We start from the raw sequence: 11793 nt of genomic DNA on the forward strand, positions 1-11793 counted from the left end.
CAGCACATCAGTCAATTTGCCGGATGAGTTAAACATGTGACATAAGCCTCGATCCAGCAGACGTGTGGTCTAAAACTAAAAACAGGCAGTAGTCAGTGTTTGTAACAGTTTATTGAAACTTTTGCCCCACGGCAATGATTTCATATCTGATGCCTTCAACAGTCAAACTGCTGGTGTTACAGTTTTAATTACATACTTGACAGAAATCAGTGATCACAAATAAATAAGTTTGTCTCACCTCGACTCTGCATGCACAAAGCTATTTTAACAAAAGTAATTATCTGGAAAATAACCTACTATACTGAACATGATCCACTCAGACAACTGCAGATAGTGTAACATGGAAAACAAGGACTTCTGTCAGTTTAGCTGAATGAGCCCAAATAATACAACCACAGCACTAAAATACTGTATTAAGTTTCCTTATAGGACACAGAAGAATCATGTGGAAAAGAGTTCAGGGTTGTATCTTCTTTTAAAGCATAACAGAAAACCACAAACACTGACCCAATAAACCACACCAGCTGCAACCCTCCCAATAAATACCCCCAACATTCTCAAGCTAACATGTAAAACAAGTGCAATACAACAATTTACAGACAGCAAATCAAACCTTTTTTCCATCACGTTACTTTAACCAATACCCTGTTAGAAATGCCCTAATAAATAAACAAAAGAAACACGAGAAGTGCTTAGAAGACAGCAGCTTAACAAAAGGCAAAGCTTTTAATTTCACATCAGCTGTGCTTTTCTTTCAAAGTAACAGACTCCACAAAAACAGGGGAGAGAAACTCTACGCACAGATAAACTGTAACAGGAGAAACTAAAGTTCACCGTAATTAAACCAGACAAAGGAAAAACTTCAAAGCAGCAAAGCAAACTAAACTTTTGCTGATACCTGTAAGGACAACCTCACATAAGAGCTTTAATACATTGTCCTCCGACCCCGATGGCATTGAACCCTGCAGACCGCTTGTTTTGCTGAGACCTCTGCTAATACAAACAATACAACATGGCTTTTAAGTCTTATTCTTAAAGCATCACAAAAATTATACGTGTCCTGATAAACGCATCAGGTGATCTTTAGCTCATCAGACAAACATGACACCTTTGCAAGCTTTGTCCACCAGAGAGCGCTGACAGCTGTGCAGTACCATCTTGTTCATCATTTAAAGAGAAAACATGAATGTATGTTTAAATTGTTGATTTCTCTGCACCTGCAAGTTTTTCATGTCGAATATAAATATAAAACATAAAAAACATACAGCTTGCATTTGTTGAAACCTGGTCCTGGTAGATAACAGTTAACATTTAAGATGAATGGGGAAAACCAAGAGCTGCTGCACTTTAAAGTACTGATCATAACAAAGCCATTGTTCCATGTGGATTATATGGCACTAAAACTTTGTTCTATTATTCTTTAAGCTTTGTTTGTAAATAACTGAAGGGTTTGATGTAATTACTGCCACACGCTCACACATTCGGTTACGTCTCTTGCGCACTTTCATTTACATTTGATCTACAAGCTACGAAATGTCGTCATGTCCTTTGGCTCTTTGCTCGGGACGCACCAGTCGTCTGCCTCGTGGATGGTGTTGTAGTGTTTCCAGGCTGACTTGTTGTACACCGGGAGCCTCTCGATGGACTCTGTGGATAGTGCCTAAAACGTGATTGAAGGGGAAAGAAAAAAGAGATACTTTAGGAATGTGCTCTTCTCTCTAAAAGAGGCACTAATGCTGCTTCTGTGAAACTGGGTTACCCGTATGTAGATCACAGCATCGATTCCGTAACCCTCCATAGAATACAACTTGAGGTCTCCTTGAAAGTAGCGAGCGTACAGTCGTGAGATGGGCAGGCCATACCCATAACCAGCCTAAAGAGAAATGAAGCAGAGTTCATCCAGATAAAGTCTGAAACAACAGAGCAGCTCCATGACAAAGACAGCATTCTCTGGAACATAGGGTAAAATTGCAGCAGTGCTTTTTGTTTTGATAGGTGGGACGTGTGAAAGCCCTGCAAAAGCCAAGTATGTGTGTCGAAAAGGAACTCTAGAACTTCAGGGCGTATACGGGATAGCTGGATACCTACCCCAGCTGTGGAGACGCTGGTACAGCTGTTTCCATTTTCAAACACTCACTGATTGATTTCTCTTTGACACTGATTCAGTCACTAGTGATGATAAATTAGGAGTATTCACCAGAGGAGCAGCACGAGATCCGTCGATGCTGGGTCTCGGAGCAGTCGAGTACGTGTAGGTGAACAGCCTGTCGATTTTACGCAGTGGCACACCACCTCCACGGTCGCTCACCTCACAAAGCAAACAGCATGAATAAACACAAGCTCCTCCGAAACGTACACAAAAACCTGAAGGAGTTTTCAATGCCAAGTTTGCTGCTTTAACCTTTACTGTACAGGAGTTTATCTGCACATTTACCTTGACTGTGAGATCTTCAGTTCCCAGAGCAACCTGTGTATGGATAGAAGGGTACTCCATGGCATCTCCGTATAACTCCATGGTGGCCCTCATGGCGTTCTGTGACAAGTGTTTATCCAAATGTTTAACATTGGAAAAGAGATATTTTGAAATATAAAATGCTGACATATATGAAGACAGGCTTTTAAAAAGCACCTTATAAAGTTCAAACACCATGTGATACAGATGAGATGGAACATAGACCATGGTGACAGGTTTCCCCTTCTCTTTGGCTATCAGGACAAACAGATGATTGGAAAACATTTGATTACGTTACAATTCATTCATTAACCAGTTCAAAGAGCGGCATCATTGAAACTGTTTGTGTTGTTTCTTCTAACTACATAAATTACCATTGAATTCCTCCAGGACCAGCTCAGGAGAGTTCATGTAATACCGATCACAAAGGTTTCTTGCATTTTCGTAGGCATCTACAAGGAAGTGGTTTGTTTTTGTTACATGGCGCTTGCAAACTGGAAGAACAGCATAGATTAACACTTTTCTCCGGCATGTTTCTATAAATATAAGAAAGTCTCACCTCTGATAACCTCGCTGACCCGACAGTGTGGATCAATACTGCCAATCTGTTTGGGGTGTGCAGGATTCACCTTCCCTCCAAAGAGCAGAGCTACAGAAAAAACACACAACATGAACATTGTGAAGTCTTAATACTTACTGATATTTGTCTCTGTAAGTTCAGGGTTTCATGTGAGACCTTTTGATTAGAGCTAAAACAAAACTGATGAGCAGTACCATCCTGAGGGGACCTGAGCCGTAACGAGTTCTTCCAGTGTCGCCATATGCAGGAAATTCTAATAAAAACTTTGGTTGAAATTCCATCCACTCATTGTTTATCTGGGTTCAGGTCACAGAGTCCACCCTAAGCAGATATGCCCAGACCTCCCTCTACCCATCCACCTCCTCCAATTTATCCAGGGGGACATTGAGGTGCTCCTAAGCCAGAAGAGAGCCATAAACTCTCCAGCGTGTGCTAGGTCTCTTCCAGGGCCTTCTGCTGGTAGGATATACCTGAAACACCTCATGCATTGATTAGGTATCCTGGTCAGATGCCTGAACCACTTGAACTGGCTCCTTTAGATGTGGAAAAGTGGAAACTCTACTCTGAGCCCCTTCTGAATGACTCACAATATTTAGCGATGTCCAAAATAAGCCATATTTTATTTATTTATCTACAATGTTTTTATAGCGTAGCTTTACGCAAGTGAGCTTGTTTTGGTCTTTGCTGTCTGTAAATAAAACACAAGTCATTTAGTTTTCGTGCAACTGCCAGAAAATGACACTGGGTGGGGTCTGTTGATTCCTGGTTTACTGTAGCAGGAGTTTTAAAACGACACAGACAGCCTGAAACCTCAGATATCTTCTCAGCACAGAAGTCTGGCTCCTGAACCCAAGGGCTTTCATTTCCAAACAAGTACAGCTCAGCAATCACATTACAAAAAATACAACATGTGCTCACTGTGCTGGTTGAGCAGCATCCTGATGGAAATCCTGCTCATGTAGAAGCGATCCAGAAAATACTGAACATTCTGGCTGACGATGGGATCTGTGCCGTACGCCTCCTTGTACTCCACAACGCCCTGAGCCATGGTGGGAATGACATCATTGTGGCGATTTCTGATATTTATCACAGCATCTGTGAAACTAATTGAAGACATAAAAGTTAAGGCAATGCGTGAAAAGAATCTGCAGGAATAGATGAGCTGTTGCAGTGGTTAAAAGAGGAAACCTACTCATATGTGACTTTCTCGTCGTCTGCATTTTTGTCTTTGAACTCGAGAATCTCCTGAAGACTCTGCATGTACCTACATGGGGGAAAAATTATCTTTTTGTATTTCACAGACTGGCAAGAGTTAAATACTGTTAATTCGTTAAAATTAAGTGGAAAAAAAGGAGAACCTGCATACCAGCTCTGGACCAATCGGACTGATGGCGTCCTCAATAAGTTGTCTGGCAGCAAGTTAATTTCCTTCATGATGTTGGCCAGCCTCACAGGTAACTCCTGTCTGAGGAAGTTGAAGGATGTTTTCACACATGCATTTTCTGAACCTGAGAGAGAAACAAAAGGCATATTTTTTAATAATTTTGCTTGAAAAATGGGAAACAGGTGGAGCAAGCTACTGAACATGTGCAAAGATACATATAAATACAAATATACAAGGCAAAAAATGTACTGGGATACTGGAATACTTGGGACTGTCGGCCATTTGGTTTTGGAACTGAAGAAGCCTCTCCGATGTGAGGTAAAACGTCTTCAAGACACTTATAGAAGTCCAGTCACTTTCTTTCCCAGCTCCTTAAACTACCATGAACAGGATGACTGAGAACCTACAAAGACATCTGCTGCAGATAGTTTTTAGGCCTGGCACTTCTTTTTTGCGCCCTACTTGTCCAGTTTCCAGTTTAAACAAATGCAAGGATTACTATGAACACTAATAAAGTCTGGTCCTTAGAAGCATTACTCAAATAAATCAACACTTTTGCACAATCCTGTAAATGTAACATGATAAAAGTTTTTCCATGTCACCCACTTCTAGTTAGCATCAAGGCTGGATTACATATCAGATGCAAAACTACCCCCAAACCATTCAGGCTCCATAACCTCTTATAACTGTAAACCTTCCATAGTTTCAGCAAACTGGACCATTTTCAGTATGAAATAGAGAAAATCTTGAAGACTTACATTCAAGTCTTCAAGCTTGACTTACACAGACAGGGCATATATCCCATTAGTCATGTGTTAAGAGATACTTTAAAATCCCTTCCTGTTTAATACGAGGAAGTGTAATAAGGGGAGGCTAGATGATTTTAAGAGTATCATTCGTCTTGTGAAATACATCCTTGTGGTATCAACTACCTTTACATCACAGAAGGAAAAGCCTGTGTTAGGACCGTTTGTGTGGCAGTTATCCTCGGTTTAACTTTACATTAGTTTGTTTTTTCTATTTCCATATAGTTTCCTGGATGTGTATGAATCATACACGTTGTATGATGATTCTCCTTATTTTAGGGCAGAGTATCGTTAACGATGTAGTAAAGCATTATGTTAGTAAATATCTACTAGTCTTGCAGCTTCTTACCAAAATCCAGAAACTGCTTCATTGATAGAGGGGATGGTGAGAATTTGGAATAGTAGTCGATGTCCTTCCCTATGGACACGCTGCTCCTCAGAAACCTTAAAATCCTCATGCTGGCACGTTTTGTATTGCTTCACTTCCAGCTGTGACTGCTGCTTAATAAATAATTAAACAAGCGGTACTCTTTTTTTAGGTTTAATTGCAATTAGCATCCACAGCAACAGAGCCTAGCGAGGGCTGCAGCTTGGTTTGCTAATCTGTGTTGACACAAGCTTGTTAGCTAACCTTAACAGCCTGCCAACACACAAGTAATTAATGATTTGTTTTTTCGTAATTTGGTGCAGTTTCAGCCTCCATTCTCAGAGCTTCGGCACTGTTTTCCTAAATCGCCTTTTACTTCAGCTTCTCTTGGTCAGATGCCGTGGAAAGGAGAGTGTGCGGCCAGTAAATTCAAAGACGTCACAGCGACATCAAGATAAGCTACCTCTTCAAGCAAACTTTATTGACCAAAATTTGGTGTAACGTTATAGCTAAACGTTACACAGCCAAACTGTTAACGTTGAAAAACAATCGAGGAGTTTTTCAGAAGTTCCCGTGAAGTTTGTGAACTGGCTTCTTGTGGTTTTGAAGCAATTTTTTGAGTTAAACTAACATAGGCGTGTGCAACAAAATAGAACAATATTCGTTTTGCTCTAGAAAACCGTTCTAATAACGCGCCTTCTTGTTACTTAGAATTATTTGTATCTTAACTTTATAGAATAATGTTCATTTTATGTAACTTTCGATTTTGGTGGGAAGCAGCTCGAACTGCGTACAAACGTAAACCCTCTTGTTGTTAATTTGGTCTTTGATAACGTGAGCGTCCTAATCTCCGACGTATGTCTGCTAGGTGACAAGCCAAACCAATCAAAGTTTGAGTTGTCTGAAATTATAATTCTAATTGGTCGTTAGACCTGCCAATATTACTAAGAAAGGCGGGTTGTACTCCGCTAGACAAAATACAGGGCAAATAAACAGCTTGTTTTTCAGGCCAACTGCCGTCATTTCCTTTAGTTGACTACTGAACTGCCTACTTGAAAAAGTGTCGAGGCAGCTGGCCACGTTTTTAAGAAGGATATGTTGCCAGTTTTCTATCGTTGTTACGACTAAAGTGACATTAAGAAGGGTGTAGTCAACTTTATTAGACGCCAACGTCTAGAAAGCCGTCGTAAAAGAGAAGCCGATTCTTCGGTAAGTTCCCCCTGGTCTGTGTGTTTGTGACCCGCCAAAAGCTAAACGATTCAGCGAGGAAGTAACCATTTTGTGCGTTCGTCGATTTTAATAATGTTATTTTTTTATCTTTAAGGAGAAAATGAGCGGCGCTTTCACCTTTGGGCAGCCCTCTTCGGGCTTTACTTTCGGAACGCAGAAAACCACGGCCCCGGCCCCGGCCCCTACCACCGGCTTTGGACTGACAACGTCCACTCCTGCAGCCACCGGAGGGGGCTTCACTTTCGGCTCATCCATCCAGACCCAGAGCACTACCAACCCCACCGGTGGTTTCAGCTTTGGCACCCCAGCAAAGTCCACAGCAGCCGGCGGGGGTTTCTCTTTTGGGGCACCCACCACAACCTTTGGAATGAATGCAGCTCCTCCAACCACAACAGCAGCTTCAGGGTTGACTTTGGGCTCCACGGCGACTCAAGCAGCAGGGTCGGGGTTCACTCTGGGTGGAGTTTTGTCTGCGCAGACCACCGCTACTGCACCTGCAGGAGGGGGCTTCACCTTTGGAGCTGCATCTCAGGCTCAAACCCAGCCTGTAGCAACAGCTGCACCAGCAGCCTCCACAGCACCAAGTGGCCTCTCATTTGGAGGGTTCAGCTTCGGAGCTACCAAGGTCCAGGTGACATCAGCGGCAGCCTCCACCACCACAACCAACACCAGCACCACAGGTGGAGGCTTCAGCTTCGGCACCAGTGCTCCCTCCAGCCTTGCCCAGCCAACCTCCACCGCCGCTGCTGCTGCTGCCGCCGCTGCCGCAACAGGACAGGGTGGAGGGTTTACCTTTGGGATTAAACCGTCATCAACCCCAGCTCCTCCTGCATCCACCCAGGCCCCACCATCTTTCGGGCCTTCTCTCTTCGCTCAGCCTGTCACAACAGCTGCTGCCACAGCTGCAGGTCCAGGCTTCGCTTTCAATGCCGTTTCAGCTTCAGCAGCAAGCACATCCACAGCAACAACCACGGCTACTGGTGGAGGTTTGACTTTTATGATCAAACCTCTGGTTCCAGCAACCACCACATCTGCCCCCCCCTCTACCGCTACAGCTGCAGCCTCCACGACAGGTACTATTACAGGCTTCTTGCTGGGAGCCAAAACTTCATCGATCACAAGCACCACGACAGCTGCTTCAGCCACAACCACTGCCAGCACCACCAGCACAGCTCCTCCAGTGATGACCTATGCCCAGCTAGAGGGGCTCATTAACAAGTGGAGTCTTGAGCTGGAGGACCAGGAGAGACATTTCTTACAGCAGGCAACTCAGGTGAATGCCTGGGACCGCATGCTGGTGGAGAACGGAGAGAAGATCACATCCCTCCACAAGGAGATGGAGAAAGTGAAGCTGGATCAGAGGAGGCTGAACCAGGAGCTGGATTTCATCCTGTCCCAACAGAAGGAGCTGGAAGATTTGCTCTGCCCCCTCGAGGAGTCGGTAAAAGAGCAAAGTGGAACCATCTACATGCAGAACGCCGACGAGGAGCGTGAAAGAACATACAAGCTCGCTGAGAACGTGGACGCACAGCTGAAGAGGATGTCGCAGGACCTGAAGGAGATCATCGAGCACCTGAACACGTCCAGCGGCCCGGCTGACACCAGTGATCCGGTAAGATGACGCCTCCGGTTTTTGATAATCGATAAGATTAACAAAGATTTACTCACGTAATTCATGTCTAATTTCCTTTTTTTCATCATCAGCTGCAGCAGATCTGTAAGATCCTCAACGCCCACATGGATTCACTTCAGTGGATCGATCAGAACTCTGTTCTGCTGCAGAGAAAGGTCGAGGAAGTGTCCAAACTTTGCGACACCCAACGAAAGGAGCAGGAGAAAACCTTCCGGTTAACATTCGACTGATCTGCAGTAAATACTTTTACTTGTGTGCTTACATTTTTACTCTGTAATCAGAGGTGTCATCAGGGCTTTAGATGGTGTAGATCCAACCTTCATTACTGTTATTTTGAGTTTTCTTGGTTGCATAAAGATTGATATTTTCAGTGCATTTGCCTTTAGAGTAGTGAAAAGGATCCTCTCTTTCTATGTCAATTGTTATGTTTGTTCTAAAAAGTCTGATTAAATAAACCTTTGGAATGGAAGTCTTTTTTTTGTTTTGTTTTTTAATAATCAAATCAAATCACTTTTATTGTCACATCACATGTGCAGGTACATTGGTACAGCACATGTGAGTGAAATTCTTGTGTGCGAGCTTCACAAGCAACAGAGTTGTGCAAAATACAATAATGTAAACAAGCAAAATACAAGAATGGCTACATCTGAAACTAATAAATATATGTACAATATATAATAGTATATGCATTTCTGGATGTGTATACTAAATATTTTTCTACGTGTGTGTGTGTGTGTGTACACATATTTTACAAATTAAATAGAGTAAACAATAAATAAAATAAAAAATATACAGAGTTGAGACATGTGCAAAACAGTGGGCATTAAATACAAAATTATTTTCTGTGTCAGAGGGAGTGCTTTGTTCACATATCCGGTGCCCCTGTAATAGCTGAATTACAGCTAAGCATATATATTTTGATAAGAGAGGTGTGGATGGAATTGATTTGTTCTATTTACAGATTTAAGTTTGTGCAGTAAACAAAAAAACAAACTGTTGATGGACAAATAAGGCAAACATGAACTTCTACCATGCCACCTTCTGGTGCAAACAAGCCATATCTCTTATTACTAAAGATAACTGTTTTTCAAAGGTTGTCAACATGGCACGTTGAACAGGCCACATAATACTTGGACTGAAATGGATGCAGGATTTGTTGCTTTTTATTTTGTTAGACTGGCAGCTGAAACTTTTTGCATCAGTAATCATTTCCTGCAGGAACCATTTGGTGATACTCAAAGCGCTTCCATCACTAGGATCAGGGTCTAAATTAAGTTTCTGGGACTTCATTAAAGTGCTATTTCCCGATTTTGGCACTTGTTGGTAAGTCGGCTGGCTTAGCCTCTAGCGCAGGGTGTCAAACTCATTTTGGTTCATGGGCCAAATACAGCTTAAACTGGCATGTACAGTGGGGCAAAAAAGTATTTAGTCAGCCACCGATTGTGCAAGTTCCCCCACCTAAAATGATGACAGAGGTCAGTAATTTGCACCAGAGGTACACTTCAACTGTGAGAGACAGAATGTGAAAAAAAAAAAATCCATGAATTCACATGGTAGGATTTGTAAAGAATTTATTCGTAAATCAGGGTGGAAAATAAGTATTTGGTCAATAACAAAAATACAACTCAATACTTTGTAACATAACCTTTGTTGGCAATAACAGAGGTCAAAGGTTTACTATAGGTCTTTACCAGGTTTGCACACACAGTAGCTGGTATTTTGGCCCATTCCTCCATGCAGATCTTCTCGAGAGCAGTGATGTTTTGGGGCTGTCGCCGAGCAACACGGACTTCCAACTCCCGCCACAGATTTTCTATGGGGTTGAGGTCTGGAGACTGGCTAGGCCACTCCAGGACTTCTTACGGAGCCACTCCTTTGTTGCCCGGGCGGTGTGTTTTGGATCATTGTCATGTTGGAAGACCCAGCCTCGTTTCATCTTCAAAGTTCTCACTGATGGAAGGAGGTTTTGGCTCAAAATCTCACGATACATGGCCCCATTCATTCTGTCCTTAACACGGATCAGTCGTCCTGTCCCCTTGGCAGAAAAACAGCCCCATAGCATGATGTTTCCACCCCCATGCTTCACAGTAGGTATGGTGTTCTTGGGATGCAACTCAGTATTCTTCTTCCTCCAAACACGACGAGTTGAGTTTATACCAAAAAGTTCTACTTTGGTTTCATCTGACCACATGACATTCTCCCAATCCTCTGCTGTATCATCCATGTGCTCTCTGGCAAACTTCAGACGGGCCTGGACATGCACTGGCTTCAGCAGCGGAACACGTCTGGCACTGCGGGATTTGATTCCCTGGTGTTGTAGTGTGTTACTGATGGTGACCTTTGTTACTTTGGTCCCGGCTCTCTGCAGGTCATTCACCAGGTCCCCCCGTGTGGTTCTGGGATCTTTGCTCACCGTTCTCATGATCATCTTGACCCCACGGGATGAGATCTTGCGTGGAGCCCCAGATCGAGGGAGATTATCAGTGGTCTTGTATGTCTTCCATTTTCTGATGATTGCTCCCACAGTTGATTTTTTCACACCAAGCTGCTTGCCTATTGTAGATTCACTCTTCCCAGTCTGGTGCAGGTCTACAATACTTTTCCTGGTGTCCTTCGAAAGCTCTTTGGTCTTGGCCATGGCGGCGTTTGGAGTCTGACTGTTTGAGGCTGTGGACAGGTGTCTTGTATACAGATGATGAGTTCAAACAGGTGCCATTCATACAGGTAACGAGTGGGGGACAGAAAAGCTTCTTACAGAAGATGTTACAGGTCTGTGAGAGCCAGAGATTTTCCTTGTTTGAGGTGACCAAATACTTATTTTCCACCCTAATTTACGAATAAATTCTTTACAAATCCTACCATGTGAATTCATGGATTTTTTTTTTCACATTCTGTCTCTCACAGTTGAAGTGTACCTCTGGTGCAAATTACTGACCTCTGTCATCATTTTAAGTGGGGGAACTTGCACAATCGGTGGCTGACTAAATACTTTTTTGCCCCACTGTAGGCCAATCCAGTAGCACCACTATATAACTTTAATTTACTTTATACTTTATTTTCCCTGAAGAAGAAACTTGTTCTGGATCCCAAACAAGAAAAAAAGTTTTTTATAACTATAATAAAAACTTTCAAGAAATTATTACTAGCTGAAAAGTAAACAATTACTGTAAATCTTAGTTTTAGCATCGGTTATTACAATATTACAACTGATGAGACTTTGATGATTATCGAGACTGAATGCCTTCAAGACTGAAAGTCAACTGCTTTCAAAGATTTCTGTTTTTAAGGTATTACCTGTACTGATTTTCCTAAATCTTGTCTCTGACATATGCAAATTAAAA

The 11793-nt window shown here is 42.6% G+C and overlaps 2 protein-coding genes across 2 annotated transcripts; one reads left to right on the top strand and one right to left on the bottom strand.

The window, feature by feature from the left end:
- Positions 1-92: 92 nt before the first annotated feature.
- Positions 93-6027, bottom strand: pdk1 (pyruvate dehydrogenase kinase, isozyme 1). Its single transcript, XM_085433988.1, has 11 exons — positions 5572-6027; positions 4399-4540; positions 4225-4296; positions 3951-4135; positions 3012-3101; positions 2827-2904; positions 2630-2706; positions 2435-2533; positions 2198-2308; positions 1760-1873; positions 93-1660 (listed from the first exon to the last, which is right to left on the bottom strand). The coding sequence occupies exons 1-11, from the start codon at positions 5678-5680 to the stop codon at positions 1520-1522; spliced, it is 1218 nt and encodes a 405-aa protein (XP_085290114.1). The 5' UTR covers positions 5681-6027; the 3' UTR covers positions 93-1519.
- Positions 6028-6568: 541 nt separating this feature from the next.
- nup62l (nucleoporin 62 like) lies at positions 6569-8921 on the top strand. Its single transcript, XM_085433987.1, has 3 exons — positions 6569-6798; positions 6914-8431; positions 8524-8921. Exons 2-3 carry the CDS (start codon positions 6920-6922, stop codon positions 8680-8682), a joined length of 1671 nt encoding a protein of 556 aa, XP_085290113.1. The 5' UTR covers positions 6569-6798; positions 6914-6919; the 3' UTR covers positions 8683-8921.
- Positions 8922-11793: the final 2872 nt, after the last annotated feature.

Source organism: Copadichromis virginalis, linkage group LG16 (assembly GCF_057382275.1).
Source record: "Copadichromis virginalis isolate Kocher_CV1m ecotype Utaka linkage group LG16, C_Virginalis_male_GT1.1, whole genome shotgun sequence".
NCBI classification, from domain to species: domain Eukaryota; kingdom Metazoa; phylum Chordata; class Actinopteri; order Cichliformes; family Cichlidae; genus Copadichromis; species Copadichromis virginalis.

Excerpts from the sequence above, each read along its gene's own strand:
- pdk1 (XM_085433988.1), bottom strand. The coding sequence starts at position 5,680 with ATGAGGATTTTAAGGTTTCTGAGGAGCAGCGTGTCCATAGGGAAGGAC. Across the intron at positions 2,905-3,011 it reads GGTCAGCGAGGTTATCAGAG|ATGCCTACGAAAATGCAAGA; the intron begins GTGAGACTTTCT and ends ACTTCCTTGTAG. Across the intron at positions 2,534-2,629 it reads TGGTGTTTGAACTTTATAAG|AACGCCATGAGGGCCACCAT; the intron begins GTGCTTTTTAAA and ends CACTTGTCACAG.
- nup62l (XM_085433987.1), top strand. The coding sequence starts at position 6,920 with ATGAGCGGCGCTTTCACCTTTGGGCAGCCCTCTTCGGGCTTTACTTTC. Across the intron at positions 8,432-8,523 it reads CGGCTGACACCAGTGATCCG|CTGCAGCAGATCTGTAAGAT; the intron begins GTAAGATGACGC and ends TTTCATCATCAG.